The sequence below is a fragment of the Protopterus annectens genome, chromosome 1.part0 (genome assembly GCF_019279795.1).
Source record: "Protopterus annectens isolate FY-2018-M chromosome 1.part0, PAN1.0, whole genome shotgun sequence".
NCBI classification, from domain to species: Eukaryota; Metazoa; Chordata; order Ceratodontiformes; family Protopteridae; genus Protopterus; species Protopterus annectens.
Genome location: NC_056725.1, coordinates 1380742497 through 1380762428, shown reverse-complemented (window position 1 = coordinate 1380762428; position 19932 = coordinate 1380742497). Strand labels below are relative to the sequence as shown.

Below are 19932 nucleotides of genomic sequence, written 5' to 3'. Positions count from 1 at the left end.
GGAGTTGGTATATTTAAGTAGGGGGGGGTGTGGGGTCCCCTGCAAAAGTGTGTTTTGTTATTGTTTTTTGTAGTTGGTTTAGGTATACTTACATGGCACTGTTGGTTAGGGAAATCTGTTCGATGTTGTGGTTTTCGCTTATTAGGTGGTTCGCTCATCTGGTAGTTCAGTCTTTTTGTGTCGATGCTTTCGTATTCGTGATTATGAATAGACCCAATATATACACACACACACACACACACACACACACACATATATATATATATATATATATATATATATATATATATATATATATATATATATATATATAAATATATATATATCCATAGCTTGGCAGCCCTGAGCTTTAGAGTACTGGCAATAGAAATGGCATCATTTAAACCTGGTCTTTCACTAGCATTTAGCCAAATCTGCCAAAGGAGTTCCTTATACTCTACATTGTGTTCCCAGAGGCCACCCCTTGGAATACAACCCCCCCCCCCCCCCCAGAATTTCTTGTTATATCTGTACAGAGCATTGGTCTTCTTTTTTTGACTGACTTTACAGAGGTGTTCATAAATTATCTTTTGTAGAGAGCACTCAGTCTTACCAACATAAGAAGAAAAACAAAAATCACAGAAGGCCAGGTACACCACACCCACACTTTTACAGTTGAAGCTATGTTTAAAACTAAAAGTGTAGATTAAACTGGGTAGCCTAACAACTTTCCCTTCATAAGTAGAGCTGTACTGCCTACAAGCACCACATTTTCTGTTGCCATTGACTGATCCAGCACTCAAGTTAACACCTGGTGTAACTGCTTTTTCCAGTTTTTCTTTTAAACTGATACACCTCTTATCTGTAAAGAGGGGGGAATCCCCAACCTTTTCTCTTAATTCTGGAACACTTTCAAAAATTTTCCAGTTTGCATTGACTGGCCTCTTTATGATACGGCTTTCATAACCTTATTTGAGCAGCAGGATGTTGTGAAAAGGTGTCCCAACATTTTTACCTGTCACTGTGAGATCCAGTCTATCCTGATTAACAGGCAATATTTGTCCTAATGGTGGCAGGGGATCCTAGACTTTCTTCCCTCATTGATTTTGTGATGCACTTTATTTACTAAGGTCTCCAGGTATGCTCTCTCCTGAAGTAAAAGCTTCAGAAACACTAACTCCTCTTGAAGATCTTAATCTTCAGTGATTATTCTGGACAGCCCTGTCTGATTGTTGCCTGATTATTCTGGACAGTTCTGGACATTTGGTCCTTAACCAGGCTACCTTTTTGCTTGTAGGGGTGACAACTGTCAAAGTGCAAATAACTGTTGGAAAATGTAGGCCTTCAATACAACTTAGACTTAACCTTAGATAGACTAAAATCCTTTTCAAAAGTACATATAAATAATTAATACTATATGCTGAGAAATTATATGTAAATTTAAAAAAAAAGTGGTGGTGTTATTTAGATAGTCAATGAAGACTATAAGACAACGATCATCTCCTTCCTATATAATAAAGATAGCATGCAAAAATCTAAAGTAAGCAGTAAAATATTGCTTAAACAAAGAAGGGAACACAATTTTTGTTCCCAGCTCCCCATGATGATATCCGCATATAAGAGGGCATAGGTAGCACCCATGGCAACATTACTAATCTGCTTGAATTACTCACCTTCAAAGAACATAAAATTATTGTTAAGTATAATTTCCATAAATTCAATTATCATATTAACTCTACTGTTATCAAAACTATTGTAGGTGCTCACAGACTCCTGAAACAAATCAAGTCCTATCTCATATGGAAAGCAAGAGAAAACATCTTTAATGTCACTCATAACCAAGACCCAATCTTCATTGAAAAACTCTAATCTGATGTTACCCAAAAAAATCCCATGAATCCTTAAGGTTGTAGCTAAAGAGGGACCTCAGGTCTTTGATGCTCTTATCAATATAAACAGCCAGAGGGTAGGCCTTGGGGCTAGTAGCAGCCACATTAAGTTGCAGGGGTGGGTCGAAGGTGTCCTTGTGCACCTTGGGTATTGCAAAAATGTTAGGTATAATACAATGCTCTACTCTAAGGTTACGTATACCTTTTGTGGTCAATCCACCCCTCCATCAATAAATCATGCAAATAGGCATCAAATTTTCTATAAGATGCTGTAATCTCATTCCTAGACACTCTAGAGTATTGCCCTCATCATTAAGTAAGACAAACATTTTACTTGAGTAATCAATGGCATGCATGATCACCACACAGAAACAAGTTCAGGATACCTGTTTTATTAGGAAGGGTGTTTTTAACCCCCCCCCCCACACTTTATCCTATGATCAATTTATTTCAAAATATGTGTGCTAATGACATTCATAGATGGAATTCTCAGAATAATTATACATGGAAAAGAAATTTAACCCTGGATGAGCTGACCCTAATGCAGGAGGTCATTAATAACAGAGACATTCATGTCATGAAACTAGACAAGGGTGGGGGAGTGGTGAGGGGTAATACTCTAGAGTGCCTAAGAATGAGATTACAGTAGCTTATGAAAACAAATTGATGCCTATTTACATGAGATATTGATGGAGGGCAGGACTGACCATCGAGGGTATACTTACCTTAGAGGAGGGCATCATATTATAACAAACATTTCTGGCATACCTAAGGTGCACAAGGATACTCTTTGATCCACCACTCCAACACACTGTGGCTGCTTCTGGCTCTAAGACCCACCCTCTAGCTGTTTATATTGATAAGAACATCAAAGACCTTAGGTTCCTCTTTAGCTACATCCTTAAGGATTCGTGGGAGTTTTTGGGCAACATCATATCAGAGTTTTTCCATAAAGATTGGCTCCTGGTAATGAGTGACGTTAAAAATCTCTTCTCTTGCATTCCACATAAGATAGGACTTGATTGGTTTCAGGACTTTGTGAGCACTTACAGTAGATTTTATAACAGTAGAGTTAATATGATAACAGAGTTTATGGAAATTATACTTAATAATTTTGTGTTCTTTGAAGGTGAGTACTTCAAGCAGATTAGTGATATTGCCATGGGTGCTACTTGTGCCCCCTTATATGTGGATATCATCATGGGGTACTGGGAACAAACATTTGTGTTCCCTTCTTTGGATGATATCTTTATTATATGAAAAAGTGATGACAGTTGCCTTAAGGACTTCATTGACTATTTAAATAACACCACCGCTTTCTTTTTAAATTTATGTATAATTTCTCAGCATATAGTATTAATTATTTGGCTGTATTGTTGAAAAGGATTTTAGTCTATGTAAGTTTAAGTCCAAGTTGTATAGAAAGCCTACATTTTCCAGCAGTTATTTGCACTTTGCCAGATGTCACCCCTACAAGCAAAAACGTAGCCTGTTAGGGGCCAAATGGTGCAATTGGCCAGAATCATCTCTGAAGATGAAGATTTTCAAGAAGAGTTAGGGTTTCTGAAGCTTATACTTTAGGAAAGAGTATACCAGGAGGCCTCATTAAATGAAGTGCATCACAAAATCAGTGAGGGAAGAAATGTCTAGGACCCCCCCCCCACTAGGACAAGGATTGCCTGTTAATCAGGATAGACTGGGTCTCACATTGACAGGTAAAAATGCTGGGACACCTTTTTACAACTTCCTGCTGCTCAAATATACTTATGAAAGTAGTACCATAAAGAGGTTAGTCAAGGCAAACTGGATCATTTTTGAAAGTGTTCCTGAATTAAGAGAAAAGGTGGGGGATTCCCCCCTCTTTACATACAAGAGGTGTATCAGTTTAATAGAAAAAAATTGGAAAAAGCAGTCACACCCGATGCTAATTTGAATGTTGGATCAATCAAAGGCAGCAGAAAATGTGGAGCTTGCAGGCAGTGCAGCTCTATTTACGAAGGGAAAGTTGTTAGGCTACCCAATTTAAACTACACTTTTAGTTTTAAACATAGTTTCAGCTGTAGAAGTGTGGGTGTGGCCTTATGTGATTTTTGTTTTTCTTTTTTATGTTAGCAGGACTGAGCGCACTCTACAAAAGATAATTTACGAATATCTCTATGAAGTCAGTCAGAAAAAGGAGACCAATGCCCTGTACAGACATAACATTTCCTGTGGCAATAAGAAATTCTATTTTTTTTTGTATTGGAGCAGGTGGCCTGGAATCCAAGAGGTGGTCCTTGGGAGTACAATGTAGAATATAAGGAACTGCTTTGGCAGATTCATCTAAATGCCAGTGAAAGATCAAGTTTAAAAGATAATTTCTATTGCCAATACTCTAAAGCTCAGGGCTGCCAAGCTTTAAGTATATACATATATATATATATATATATATATATATATATATAGATAGATAGCTATATGGTGCTTACTACATGCTTCACCCTTGCTTTTATCAGCTTTCTTTGTAGACACATATTGCATCCATTTTTGTTTTTATTATGATTTTATTATATTCATTCAGTTATTTTTGGAATGATTTTACATTTTTAAATTTCTATTTTGAGGGCATTACATTTGGAGGTTCCTGTATTTTTAAATTCAACCTTTACTCTCTCCAAGATTAACTGGCTTGACATTAGTACTGCAGGTTAAATTAAGGATGCCAAATAATTATAGTTTATTAGAAACAAAAAACAAACATTTAAACGCTTTTGTCTCTCTCATATAAGACTTCATCAGGACTGTCTAAACAACACAACTCTGTAAATTTAAAATATACCAGAAAATACATGACACTTATTCTCTAATCACAAACCCCACTAAATATACAGTTGTTAATGCATTCAATTAATTAATGCTAAATAATTAATTATAAATAATGATGAATAATTAAATTGAAATGTTTGACTAGTAATAATATGTAGAATATTAACATCATTGAAAAGAAATTCTGCTGCCTGTATTTTGATACCACAAGAAATAGAAAACCCATATTGGGTTTTTGCTTCCATTTTTAATTGCCATACCAGCTCTTTATACCCAATTCTGGTTTCCCAGAATCCAACCCTCTCACTTTTGGGTATTTGATCTAACACAAACAAACAAAATTTACTTTGTGTACAAGAATGTGTGTGTCTATATAGAGCATTTATTTCTTGTGTTCCCAAAATACAGGGAGCAAAATTTTAATATTTCCTTTCTGTTTAATGATGTTAACACTCTATATATTGTTTTTACTAGTCAAACCTTTCGACTTAATTATTCATCATTATTTATCATTAATTAGTTAACATTAGTTAATTGAATGTATTGACAACAGTACATTTATTGGGGGGTTGTGACTGGAGGGGAAGTATCACATGTAATATGTGGCATATTTTAAATTTACAGAGTTGTATTCTATAGTCAGTTCTAATGAAGTATTATATGAGAAAGACAAAAGTGCTTAACTGTTTAACTGTTTTTTGTTTTTAATAAACTGTGATTATTTGGCTTCCTTATACCAGCCTTGGGTTGCTTGCAGTTTGCTGACATTGCTACATGTTTGATGATAGCTTACTATTGCTTGAGGAGCACACAAACAGTTTAGGTGGACAGCATGTACCAAATATGTAAGGTATTCCATCTAGAGTCAAGACTGTAAGAGTAAATAAAGGCTGCAGACACTTCTCCTGGGCTATACTGCTTTAGTAGGAAAAACTAAATATTTTTCTGGCAGTAGAGTGTATCAAATACATTTAAATAGGTCATGCTGATCTGATACTTAATAAAAGCTTATGTAAAAATGCAACATAAGGAATGCAGATGCTAAGTGAATGGTACCATCTCTAGTTTGTCTTCTTAGTGTGCTTTACTTTGGGTTTGTGCCCCACTCTTCTGCACTACTTAAATGGAAGTGAGATGAAGTCCATGTGTATGTTCAGCTACTTAATCTTCTTTAACTTTCTTTTCCATCTGCAGCTAACCACCATCAGCTGTCTCCAGCTTCTCTCCCCATTCACCAGGTCTACTGGAACCACCTTAGTCTACCCAGGCTGAACCTGACCCCATCCAGAGCCAATAAGGAAGTATTGATGTCAGGGAGTGTGCCTTAACCCCAACAACCCCTTGAAAACCTTGCAAACACCATAATTGCTGGGTTGGGTACACACGTCTATGACTTCTGACCAAGTGGTGTATCCATTTGCAGCATGGAGCTTGCTAGCCTCCTAATGCAGCTATTGCAGTGAGCCTAGGCTGCTTCCCTTCTACCAGGATTGGCGAGCCAAAGTCAGAGGCTCACTCCTCCCATCCTCATGCAGCCCCTTCAGTACCCATGCCATTAGCTGGACACAGGTCATCTGGGCTATAGTGAAGTCTTTATCCCTCTTGCCATGGGACCTGCCTGTAAAATTAACCTTTTGAAAAAGTTCTATTAATACAATTTTATGCACAGCTGTTGATTTTCTTGTCACCTTCACTAGTATCCACTGGTCTGTTATTTGGATATATCCCAATGAAATTAAACTGTGACAGCATCCTAGACTTCACCCTTATTTGGTGCACTTCTCAGTAACTGTACATGGAGATAGATGTGTTGTTTTGTCATTGTAGAAAGAAAGTATGTTGTTTCAGAAAATGTTTGAAAAAATGAGTCAGTGAATTATGTTTATGTGAGAGAACTATAGCTATAAAAAATCTATCAGCTATCCAAAGCGATTTTTTACTAATCCTATCAACAACTGCTCTTTTTTCATAAATGCTGTCTGACTTACTAAACTGCATAGACTGGGTCTGTGAAAATGACATCTGCTTTAATAATGTTAAGGTCAGCTATGAAGTGGCTTACATTTTTGAGGGTCTGACTCAGTGGCAATGATTTGCTTGCATTAAGGTAATAACATTTATAAATACTAGCTATCTTAAATTGTCTACACTATCTCACTATCTCTGTTTTATTCACATAATCTTTGTCTTAGGCCCTGCAATTCCTGTCGGAGTTGATGTACAAGTAGAAAGCCTGGACAGTATCTCAGAAGTGGATATGGTAAGTGACATCTTTATTAATTTAAACCTGTTAGGAAAGCAATAGTAGTCTGCATATGAGAAGGTCAGAAGAAATTGCATTGTGTCTTTGTGGTCTTAGAGAAAGCATATGACAGGGTGCTTAGAGAGGAGGTGGGGTATTGTATGAGGAAGTCTGGAGTGGCAGAGAAGTATGTAACAGTGTACAGGATATGTATGAGGGTAGTGTGACAGTGGTGAGGTCTGCGGTGGGAGTGACTGATGCGTTTAAGGTGGAGGAGGGATTACATCAAGGATCAGCTCTGAGTCCTTTCTTATTTGCAATGTTGATGGACTAGTTGACAGATGAGATCAGGCAGGAGGCCCTGTGGTCTATGATGTTTGCAGATGATATGATCTGTAGTGAGAGTAGGGACCAGGTTGAGGAGACTCTGGAGAGGTGGAGATATGCTCTAGAGAGAAGAGGAATGAAGGTCAGCAGGACTAAGACATAATATATGTGTGCGAATGAGAGGGAGGATAGAGGAATGGTGAGGATGCAGGGAGTAGAGTTGGTAAAGGTGGATGAGTTTAAGTACTTGGGATCAACAGTTTACAGTAATGGTGAGTGTGGAAGAGAGGTGAAGAAGAGAGTACAGGCAGGGTGGAGAAGAGTGTCAGGAGTGATTTGTGACAGACAGGCACCAGTCAGAGTGAAAGGAAAGGTCTACAAGAGGGTAGTGAGACCAGCTATGTTATATGAGTTGGAGATGATAGCATTGACAAAAAGGCAGGAGTCAGAGCTGGATGTGGCAGAGTTAAAGATGTTAAGATTTGCAATGGGTGTGACAAGGATGGGCAGGATTAGGAATGAGTATATTAGAGGGTCAGCTCAGGTTGGACGGTTTGGAGACAAAGCCAGACAGGTGAGATTGCATTGGTTTGGACATGTGCTGAAGAGGGATGCTGGGTAGATTGGGAAAAGGATGCTAAGTATGGAGCTGCCAAGTAAGATCAAAAGAGGAAGGCCTAAGATAAGGTTTATGAATGGGTGAGAGAAAACATGCAACTGGTTGGTGTAACAGAGCAAGATGCAGAGGACAGGAAGAAATGGAAACAGATTATCTGCTGTGGCAACCCCAAATGGGAACAGCCAAAAGAAGAAGAAGAAGGAAAGCAATAGTAGTAAATTAGGATAATGAAAAATGTTATTTATTATTTATTTGTTATTAATAGCCTGACTCACATAAAGGAAGACCATGCTTAAAGACTTAAAGCTAAGGTATTGACACTATTAAGGCAACTACAGATATGCATCTGTATGCCTAGAGTAGAAGAACAGGGTGGAAAATAATACAAAATGATGCCATGGGAGATAAAATTACTTTGGTCAAATTTATAAGCATTATTGTAATTACCTGATGAATTATTGGACAGTTGTTTTATTACACTTCTGTATAAACAGTTACCAAACTTGGATTAGACTATCACTTATATTGACATTCAGGAGACCAGCAGACTCTTGAACATATGAAGAAGTGGTATGCTCTTGATAGTGGTATGCCTCTGATAGTGGTATGCTCTGATAGTGGTATGCTCTGATAGTGGTATGCTCTGATAGTGGTATGCTCTTGATCCTGATTAAACCCTGCCAGAGTTTTAAATATTTTACTGATTTACTGGCTCTAGTTATTTTAAAAATAAAATGCCTTACATTTATTCCTGATTTATCATTCCCATCATCCATGCAATGCATTAATGAATGTATTTATTAGAAAAGATGGCAAGGCCGTGCAATAGTTAAAACATTATAATTTGATATCTCCTCCAGAATACTGATTGTAATATTATTGCTAAAACAATTAATGCTAAATGGAATTTTACATGCTGTCAGTTCAGATTCTGCCCTTCACAGCAGATGCCTCATGCTAATAAATTGCTTCAGTAGGTTGTTTTATATAGGAGGAATTGGGTTCAGGCAATATTCCTCTTGATGTTATTGCCTATGACACCAAGAAGACATTTGAGTCTATTAAAATAATGTATCATATGGACCTCTTAGAGCTATATCAGTTCCCTGGCCAAGATTTTACTTTAATTCAAAATTTGTATCAATATATTTATTCCTCATTGAAATTAAATAACTCTTATATCTCACCATTATATTTAAACAAGGGTACCTTCTTCCTATGACCAGCATATTTCTTGCTACAAATACCATGGTGAATTAGATATCTTTGATAATTACATGGTTTAAATCTGAATAGTCAGACTTATTCTATCTTAACATACACTCGTGCTCTGTTAGTTATTACTATTGACTATAATAATGATATTCACATTTTGAGACGTACTTTTCAAATTTCCCAAAATTATGGGTTACGCTATCAATTGGATGAAATCAAAAAACCTGATAATATAGCAATATCTAGTTCAATTCCCATAAACAATTTATAAGTCTTGAACTAGTATATAAAACTCCATTCATGAAAATGATGACCATGAGCTACAACAATTGACTTTTAAGGCTTAAAGGAAATTAAAGTGCACATTATTTCATAGTATTATTCTTTATTAGGTTTAGTGTATAGTTGCAAGATACAATATTTTTATTTTTCCCTTACTGAATATGTATTAGTCTAATTGGATTGTGTCTCATTCACTAATCTGGGTCAATTTTATAAAACATTTTCTTTAAATTACTTCACCATGCAATCAAGCTAAAAAACTTCTGAAAAGCTGACTACAATCTTCTAAGGGAGGGTATCAGCAGAGTCACATCAGCCCCTTCAGAGGATTCGGACAACTATGCTGAACAGTACACTAATGCAGTATACAAGCACCTGTACAACTGCATGGACTCAGCTGTACCCAAAAGAACATAAGCCTGCTCCTCAGGGAAAAACAAACCTGTTTGATGGACATCTCTATCAACAGGTTTTACAACAATAGGAAGAAACTGCTATCCAAGGGTAAAAAGGAACAAATTCCAAATTGGAAAAACTCCCTCATTAGACTCAACAAGCAAATTAGATCACCAGTGAAAACCTTTAAAGCAAATTACAAATTGAAACTAGCCTCCAAAACAAAGGGAAACCATAAAGACTTCTTCAGTTACAGCAGAAACCTCCATGGCAAGGCCCAGGTTCGTTCCGAATTAGTACTTAACAGTATCACTTACACTGCTCTTGTTGACTTAGCCAACCTGCTAGCAGATAGGTTCAGCACAAACTTCACCAATCTGTCCCCCCCAAAGGCCTTTTTGACATCCCCAATACTTATCCTGCACCTCATATCTCTGTAGATCAGCTGATAAAGGCCCTATCCAAGGCAAAGAATACAGCTTCCATGGGACCTGATAGTATCCCAGGCTGTATTCTTCACCATCTTCACCAAGAACTGACTGCACCATTGAGTACCCTATTCAACCACAGACTAAGTACATGCTTCATTCCAGCAGAGTGGAGAACTGCAATTGTCATCCCATTGCACAAAAGTGGTGTCACTACTGACCCTGGAAACTATCGCTCCATTAGCTTGACAAGTCTGATCTGTAAAGCCATGTAGAGTATTATTATGGATCTCATAAACAAGGACATAGGCAATGTCCAAGGACTTGAGCCCACCCAGTTCGGATTCTTTAAGGCCAGAGCTTGTCTTTTGAACCTGGTTGACTTCTTTTACTAGAAAGACTCACCCACACTCTGCTACACTTTCCTATGCGGGAAAGGTTAGTTTGCTTTTTATTTGTTGTATTTTGTATAACTTTATTGCATTTTTCTATTTTGAATACTGTGATTTGTTTTTTTACATTGTGTTTTACTTGCATTCTGCTTTTAACTGCATATATATCTGAGTTGTTTGGCTTCTTCCACATACCTACAATCAACTGCATTACCAGCCGAGTTAAAGAACAAACTTGCAGTGTTAAAAATTTACTGCATTTTATTTATTTTTTTGACTATTTAATTGTTTCACTGAATATTGTCATCAATGTCTCTATGTAGTTATTTATTTTTCTATTTAATTGTTTCATAGAATGCTGTGAACTTTCTCTCTGTCTTTGCAGAAAGTGGGGGGCTATTGTGTTGCACTTCATTGATATTCAATGTTAAACTCTTAACCTAGAGAGCCTCTCTGTATTTATAAGTGCTAGTCACATATCTTTGAATTTATTACTGCTCAATATCTGAGTTGTTTGGCATCTGCTACATACCAACAATCACCTGCATAAATAGCTGAGTTAAGTGCAAACTTGCAGTGCTAAAAATTGCACTGCATTTTATTTTTTCTGTCTATCTGTTTCATTGAATATTATGGTCTGTGTCTCTGTGTAGTTTTTTATTTTTCTATTTAACTGTTTCATAGAATACTGTGGTCTCTCTCTGTCCCTGCAGTACGTGGGGGCAGTTGTGTTTCACTTCATTGATATTCAGTGTTAAACTCTTAGCCTAGAGGGTTTCTCTGCATTTATAAGTATTAGTGACATATCTTTGAATTTATTACTGCTCAATATCTGAGTTATTTGGCTTCTGCTACATACCTAATATCAACTGCAATACTAGCTAAGTACAAACTTGCATTGTTAAAGATTGTACTGTATTTTATTTTTTCTGTCTAGTTAATTGTTTCATTAAATATTTTGGTCTCTGTCTCGGTAGTTAGATATTTCTCTATGAAATTGTTTCATAGAATACTGTGGCCTCTCTCTGTCTCTGCAGTAAGTTGGGGCTATTGTGTTTCACTTCATTGATAGCCAGTGTTAAACTCTTAGTCTAGAATGTTTTTGTGTATTTATATGTATTAGTCACATATCTTTAAATTTATTACTGCTCAATATCCGAGTTGTTTGGCTTCTGCTACATGCCTACAATCAACTAAATTACTAGCTGAGTTAAGTACAAACTTGCAGTGTTAAAGATTGTACTGCATTTTATTTTTCTGTCTATTTAATTGATGAATTGAATATTGTCATACGTGTCTCTTTGTAGTTATTTATTTTGCTATTCAATTGTTTCCTTGAATACTGTAGTCTCTCTCTGTCTCTGTAGTAAGGGGGACTACTGTGTTTCATTTCACTGATATTCAGTGTTAAACTTTTAGCGTAGAGGGTTTCTCTCTATTTATAAGTGTTAGTCACATATCTTTGAATTTATTACTGCTCAATATCTGAGTTGATTGGCTTCTGCTACATACTTACAATCAACTGCATTAATAGCTGAGTTAAGTACAAACTTGCAGTGTTAAGGATTGTACTGCATTTTATTTTTTCTGTCCATTTAATTGTTTCATTGAAAATTGTGGTCTGAGTCTCTCTGTAGTTATTTATTTTTCTATTTAATTGCTTCATAGAATACTGTGGTCTATCTCTGTCTATGCAGTAAGTTGGGGCTATTGTGTTTCACTTCATTGAAATCCAGTGTTAAACTCTTAGTCTAGAAGGTTTTTGTGTATTTATATGTATTAGTCACATATCTTTAAATTTATTACTGCTCAATAGCTGAGTTATTTGGCTTTTGCTACAAACCTACAATCAACTGTAATACTAAGGACAAACTTGCAGTGTTAAAGATTGTACTGCATTTTATTTTTCTGTCTATTTAATTGTTTCATTGAATATTGTGGTCTGTGTCTCTCTGTATTTATTTATTTTTCTATTTAATTGTTTCATAGAACACTGTGGTCTCTATCTGTCACTGCAGTAAGTTGGGGCTATTGTGTTTTACTTCATGGATATTCAGTGTTAAACTTCTAGGCTAGAGGGTTTCTCTGCATTTATAAGTGTTAGTGACATATCTTCAAATGTATTACTGTTCAATATCTGAGTTGTTTGGCTTCTGCGACATACCTACAATCAACTGCACTAATGAGTTAAGTATAAACTTGCAGTGTTAAAGATTGTACTGCATTTTATTTTTTCTGTCTATTTAATTGTTTCATTAAATATTGTGGTATGTTTCTAATTGTAGTTAATATGTTGCTATTTAATTGTTTCATAGAATACTGTGGTCTCTCTCTGTCTCTGTTGTAAGGGGGCCTATAGTCTTTCACTTAATTGTTATTCAGTGTTCAACTCTTAGCCTAGAGGTTTTTTCTGTATTTATATTTCATTTTAATTGTTTCATAGAATACTGTGGTCTCTCTGTCTCTGCAGTAAGTAGGAGATATTGTGTTTCCCTTCATTAATATTCAGTGTTAAACTCTTATCCAAAAGGGTTTCTCTGTAATTATAAGTGTTAGTCACTTATCTTTGAATTTATTACTGCTCAATATCTGAGTGGTTTGGCTTCTGCTACATACCTACAATCAACTGCATTGCTAGCCAAGTACAAACTTGCAGTGTTAAAGACTGTACAGCATTTTTTTTTGTCTATTTAAATTTTCATTGAATACTGTGGTCTGTGTCTTTCTGTAGTTATTTATTTCTCTATTGAATTGTTTCACATAATAATGTGCTCTCTCTCTCTCTCTCTCTCTGTCTCTGCAGTAAGAAGGGAGTATTGTCTTTCACTTCATTGATATTCAGTGTTAAACTATTAGCCTAAAGGGTTTCTCTGTATTTATAAGTGTTAGTCACATATCTTATAATGTATTACTGCTCAATAGCTGAGCTATTTGGCTTCTGCTACATACCTACAATCAACTATAAAACTAGCTGAGTTGAATACAAACTTGCAGTGTTAAAGATTGTACTGCATTTTATTTTTTCTGTGTATTTAATTGTTTCATTGAATATTGTGGTCTGTGTCTCTTTGTAGTTATTTATTTTTCTATTTAATTGTTTCATAGAATACTCTGGTCTGTGTCTGTCTCTGCAGTAAGTGGGAAATATTGTGTTTCACTTCATTGATATTCAGCGTTAAACTCTTAGCCTAGAGGGTTTCTCTGTAAATATAAGTGTTAGTCACATATATTTGAATTTATTACTGCTCAATATCTGAGTTGTTTGGCTTCTGCTACATACCTACAATCAACTGCATTATTGGCTGAGTACAAACTTGCAGTGTTAAAGATTGTACTTCATTTTATTTTTTTTTGTCTATTTAAAAGTTTCATTGAACATTGTCTTCTGGGTCTCTCTGTAGTTATTTTTTATTTAACTGCTTCATAGAATACTGTGCTCTCTCTCTGCCACTGCAGTAAGAGGAGGCTATTGTGTTTCACTTCATTGATATTCAGTGTTAAACTCTTAGCCTAGAGGGTTTCTCTGTATTTATAAGTAAATATAAGTGTTAGTCACATATATTTGAATTTATTACTGCTCAATATCTGAGTTGTTTTGCTTCTGCTACGTACCTACAATCAACTGCATTACTTTCTGAGTTAACTTGCAGTGTTAATGTTTGTACTGCATTTTAGTTTTTCTGTCTGTTTAGTTGTTTCATTGAATATTGTGGTCTGTGTCTCGGTAGTTATCTATTTTGCTATTTAATTGTTTCATAGAATATTGTGGCCTCTCTCTGCCTCTGCAGTAAGTAGGGGCTATTGTGTTTCACTTCATTGATACTCAGAGTTAAACTCTTACCCTAGAGGGTTTTTCTGTATTTATAAGTGTTGGCCACATATCTTCAAATTCATTACTGCTCAATATCTGAGTTGTTTGGCTTCTGCTACATACCTACAACCAATGGCATTACTAGCTGAGTTAAGTACAAACTTGCAGTGTTAAAGATTGTACTGCATTTTATTTTTTCTATTTAATTGTTTTATTGAATATTGTCAGTATTTATTTTTTCTGTCTATTTAGTTGTTTCATTGAATATTGTGGGCTGTGTCTCGGTAGTTATCTATTTTTCTACTTAATTGTTTCATAGAATACTGTGGCCTCTCTCTGCCTCTGGAGTAAGTAGGGGCTATTGTGTTTCACTTCATTGATACACAGAGTTAAACTCTTACCCTAGAGGGTTTTTCTGTATTTATAAGTGTTAGCCACATATCTTCAAATTCATTACTGCTCAATATCTGAGTTGTTTGGCTTCTGCTACATACCTACAACAAATGGCATTACTAGCTGAGTTAAGTACAAACTTGCAGTGTTAAAGATTGAACTGCATTTTATTTTTTCTATTTAATTGTTTCATTGAATATTGTCATAAGTGTCTCTCTGTAGTTATTTATTTTGCTATTCAAATGTTTTATAGAATACAGTGGTATCTCTCTTTCTCTGCAGTAAGGGGGACTGCTGTGTTTCACTTCATTGATATTCAGTGTTAAACTTTTAGCGTAGAGGGTTTCTCTCTATTTATAAGTGTTAGTCACATATCTTTGAATTTATTACTGCTCAATATCTGAGTTGATTGGCTTCTGCTACATACTTACAATCAACTGCATTAATAGCTGAGTTAAGTACAAACTTGCAGTGTTAAGGATTGTACTGCATTTTATTTTTTCTGTCTATTTAATTGTTTCATTGAAAATTGTGGTCTGTGTCTCTGTAGTTATTTATTTTTCTATTTAATTGCTTCATAGACTACTGTAGTCTACCTCTGTCTATGCAGTAAGTTGGGGCTATTGTGTTTCACTTCATTGATATCCAGTGTTAAACTCTTAGTCTAGAAGGCTTTTGTGTATTTATATGTATTAGTCACATATTTTTAAATTTATTACTGCTCAATAGCTGAGTTATTTGGCTTTTGCTACAAACCTACTATCAACTGTAATACTAAGTACAAACTTGCAGTGTTAAAGTTTGTACTGCATTTTATTTTTCTGTCTATTTAATTGTTTCATTGAATATTGTGGTCTGTGTCTCTCTGTATTTATTTATTTTTCTATTTAATTCTTTCATAGAACACTGTGGTCTCTATCTGTCACTGCAGTAAGTGGGGGCTATTGTGTTTTACTTCATGGATATTCAGTGTTAAACTTCTAGACTAGAGGGTTTGTCTGTATTTTTAAGTGTTAGTGACATATCTTCAAATTTGTTACTGTTCAATATCTGAGTTGTTTGGCTTCTGCGACATACCTACAATCAACTGCACTACTAGCTAAGTTAAGTATAAACTTGCAGTGTTAAAGATTGTACTGCATTTTATTTTTTCTGTCTATTTAATTGTTTCATTAAATATTGTGGTATGTTTCTAATTGTAGTCATTATGTTGCTATTTAATTGTTTCATAGAATACTGTGGTCTCTCTATGTCTCTGCTGTAAGGGGGCTATAGTCTTTCACTTCATTGTTATTCAATGTTAAACCCTTAGCCTAGAGGTTTTCTCTGTGTTTATAAGTGGTAGTCACATATCTTTGAATTTATTACTGCTCAATATCTGAGTTATATGGCTTCTGCTACATACCTACAATCAACTGTACTACTATCTGAGTTAAGTACAAACATACAGTGTCAAAGATTGTATTGCATTTTATTTTTTTCTGTCTAATTAGTTGTTTCATTGAATATTGTGGTCTGTGTCTCTTTGTATTTTCTATTTAATTGTTTCATAGAATACTGCAGTCTCTCTCTGTCTCTGCAGTAAGTGGGGGCAATTGGGTTTCACTTCATTGGTATTCAGTGTTAAACTTTTAGCCTAGAGGGTTTCTCTGTATCTATACATGTTAATCACATATCTTTGAATTTATTACTGCTCAGAATCTGAGTTGTTTGGCTTCTGCTGCATACCTATAATCAACTGCATTACTAACTAAGTTAACTTATAGTGTTAAAGTGTGTACTGCATTTTATTCTTTCTGTCTATTTAATTGTTTCATTGAATATTGTACTCTGTGTCTCAGTAGTTATTTATTTTTCTATTTAATTATTTCATAGAATACTGTGGCCTCTCTCTGTCTCTGCAGTAAGTGGGGCTATTGTTTCACTTCATTGATATTCAGTGTTAAACTCTTAGCCTTGAGGGTTTTTCTGTATTTATAATTGTTAGTCACATATCTTTGAATTTATTACTGCTCAATATCCGAGTCATTTGGCTTCTGCTACATACCTACAATCAACTGTATTAGTAGCTGAGTTAAGTACAAACTTGCAGTGTTAAAGATTTGGACTGCATTTTATTTTTTCTGTCTATTTAATTGTTTCATTAAATATTGTGGTCTGTGTCGCTCTGTATTTATTTATATTTCATTTTAATTGTTTCATAGAATACTGTGGTCTCTCTGTCTCTGCAGTAAGTGGGAGATATTGTGTTTCTCTTCATTAATATTCAGTGTTAAACTCTTATCCAAAAGGGTTTCTCTGTAATTATAAGTGTTAGTCACTTATCTTTGAATTTATTACTGCTCAATATCTGAGTGGTTTGGCTTCTGCTATATACCTACAATCAACTGCATTGCTAGCCGAGTACAAACTTGCAGTGTTAAAGACTGTACGGCATTTTATTTTTTTGTCTATTTATTTTTTTCATTGAATACTGTGGTCTGTGTCTCTCTGTAGTTATTTATTTCTCTATTGAATTGTTTCACATAATAATGTGCTCTCTCTCTCTCTCTCTCTGTCTCTGCAGTAAGGAGGGAGTATTGTCTTTCACTTCATTGATATTCAGTGTTAAACTATTAGCCTAAAGGGTTTCTCTGTATTTATAAGTGTTAGTCACATATCTTATAATGTATTACTGCTCAATAGCTGAGCTATTTGGCTTCTGCTACATACCTACTATCAACTGTAAAACTAGCTGAGTTGAATACAAACTTGCAGTGTTAAAGATTGTACTGCATTTTATTTTTTCTGTGTATTTAATTGTTTCATTGAATATTGTGGTCTGTGTCTCTTTGTAGTTATTTATTTTTCTATTTAATTGTTTCATAGAATACTCTGGTCTGTGTCTGTCTCTGCAGTAAGTGGGAGATATTGTGTTTCACTTCATTGATATTCAGTGTTAAACTCTTAGCCTAGAGGGTTTCTCTGTAAATATAAGTGTTAGTCACATATATTTGAATTTATTACTGCTCAATATCTGAGTTGTTTGGCTTCTGCTACATACCTACAATCAACTGCATTATTGGCTGAGTACAAACTTGCAGTGTTAAAGATTGTACTGCATTTTATTTTTTTTGTCTATTTAAAAGTTTCATTGAACATTGTCTTCTGGGTCTCTCTGTAGTTATTTTTTATTTACCTGCTTCATGGAATACTGTGCTCTCTCTCTGCCACTGCAGTAAGAGGAGGCTATTGTGTTTCACTTCATTGATATTCAGTGTTAAACTCTTAGCCTAGAGGGTTTCTCTGTATTTATAAGTGTTAGACATATATCTTTGAATTTATTACTGCTCAATATCTGAGTTGTTTTGCTTCTGCTACGTACCTACAATCAACTGCATTACTTTCTGAGTTAACTTGCAGTGTTAATGTTTGTACTGCATTTTAGTTTTTCTCTCTATTTAGTTGTTTCATTGAATATTGTGGTCTGTGTCTCTGTAGTTATCTGTTTTTCTGTTTAATTGTTTTATAGAATATTGTGGCCTCTCTCTGTCTCTGCAGTAAGTGGGAGCTATTGTGTTTCACTTCATTGATACTCAGAGTTAAACTCTTACCCTAGAGTGTTTTTCTGTATTTATAAGTATTAGCTACATATCTTCAAATTCATTACTGCTCAATATCTGAGTTGTTTGGCTTCTGCTACATACCTACAATCAACGGCATTACTAGCTGAGTTAAGTGCAAACTTGCAGTGTTAAAGATTGTTCTGCATTTTATTTTTTCTATTTAATTGATTCATTGAATATTGTCAGTATTTATTTTTTCTGTCTATTTGGTTGCTTCATTGAATATTGTGGTCTGTGTCTCTGTAGTTATCTATTTTTCTATTTAATTGTTTCATAGAATACTTTGGCCTCTCTCTGCCTCTGCAGTAAGTGGGGGTTATTGTGTTTCACTTCATTGATACTCAGAGTTAAACTCTTACCCTAGAGGGTTTTTCTGTATTTATAAGTGTTAGCCACATATCTTCAAATTCATTACTGCTCAATATCTACATACCTACAACCAACGGCATTACTAGCTGAGTTAAGTACAAACTTGCAGTGTTAAAGATTGTACTGCATTTTATTTTTTCTATTTAATTGTTTCATTGAATATTGTCATACGTGTCTCTCTGTAGTTATTTATTTTGCTATTCAAATGTTTTATAGAGAACTGTGGTATCTCTCTTTATCTGCAGTAAGGGGGACTACTGTGTTTCACTTCATTGACATTCAGTGTTATACTCTTAGTCTAGAGGGTTTCTCTCTATTTATAAGTGTTAGTCACATATCTTTGAATTTATCACTGCTCAATATCTGAGTTGTTTGGCTTATGCTACATACTTACAATCAACTGCATTAATAGCTGAGTTAAGTACCGTTCATTGTTAAAGATTGTCCTACATTTTATTTTTTCAGTCTATTTGTTTCATTGAAAATTGTGGTCTGTGTCTCTCTGTAGTTATATATTTTTCATTTTTAATTGCTTCAAAGAATACTGTGGTCTCTCTCTGTCTATGCAGAAAGTGAGGACTATTTTTTTCACTTCATTGATATTCAGTGTTAATCTCTTAGCCTAGAAGTTTTCTCTGTATTTATAAGTTTTAGTCACATATCTTTGAATTTATTACTGCTCAATATCTGAGATATCTGGCTTCTGCTACATACCAACAATCAACTGCAATACTAGCTAAGTACAAACTTGCATTGTTAAAGATTGTACTGTATTTTTTCTGTCTATTTAATTGTTTCGTTGAATATTGTGGTCTGTGTCTCTCTGTAGTTATTTACATTTCTTTTTAATTGTTTCATAGAATACTGTGGTCTCTCTCTGTCTCTGCAGTAAATGGGAGATATTGTGTTTCTCTTCATTAATATTCAGTGTTAAACTCTTATCCGAAAGGGTTTCTCTGTAATTATAAGTGGTAGTGAATTTATTACTCCTCAATATCTCAGTTGTTTGGCTTCTGCTACATACCTACAATCAACTGCATTACTAGCTAAGTACCAACTTGCAGTGTTAAAGATTGTACTGCATTTTATTTTTTCTATCTATTTAATTGTTTCATTGAATATTGTGGTCTGTGTCCCTCTCTAGTTATTTATTTTTCTATTTAATTGTGTCATAGAATTC

General features: G+C 34.9%; 1 protein-coding gene across 1 annotated transcript in view; it reads left to right on the top strand.

Moving 5' to 3' along the window:
* Positions 1–19932, top strand: part of LOC122801746 (gamma-aminobutyric acid receptor subunit rho-1) — a 384251-nt gene that overhangs the window by 108021 nt on the left and 256298 nt on the right. Inside the window, exon 2 of the mRNA XM_044071303.1 lies at positions 6866–6933. Coding sequence (XP_043927238.1) covers positions 6866–6933 — 68 coding nt within the window. The remainder of the gene's footprint in view (positions 1–6865; positions 6934–19932) is intronic.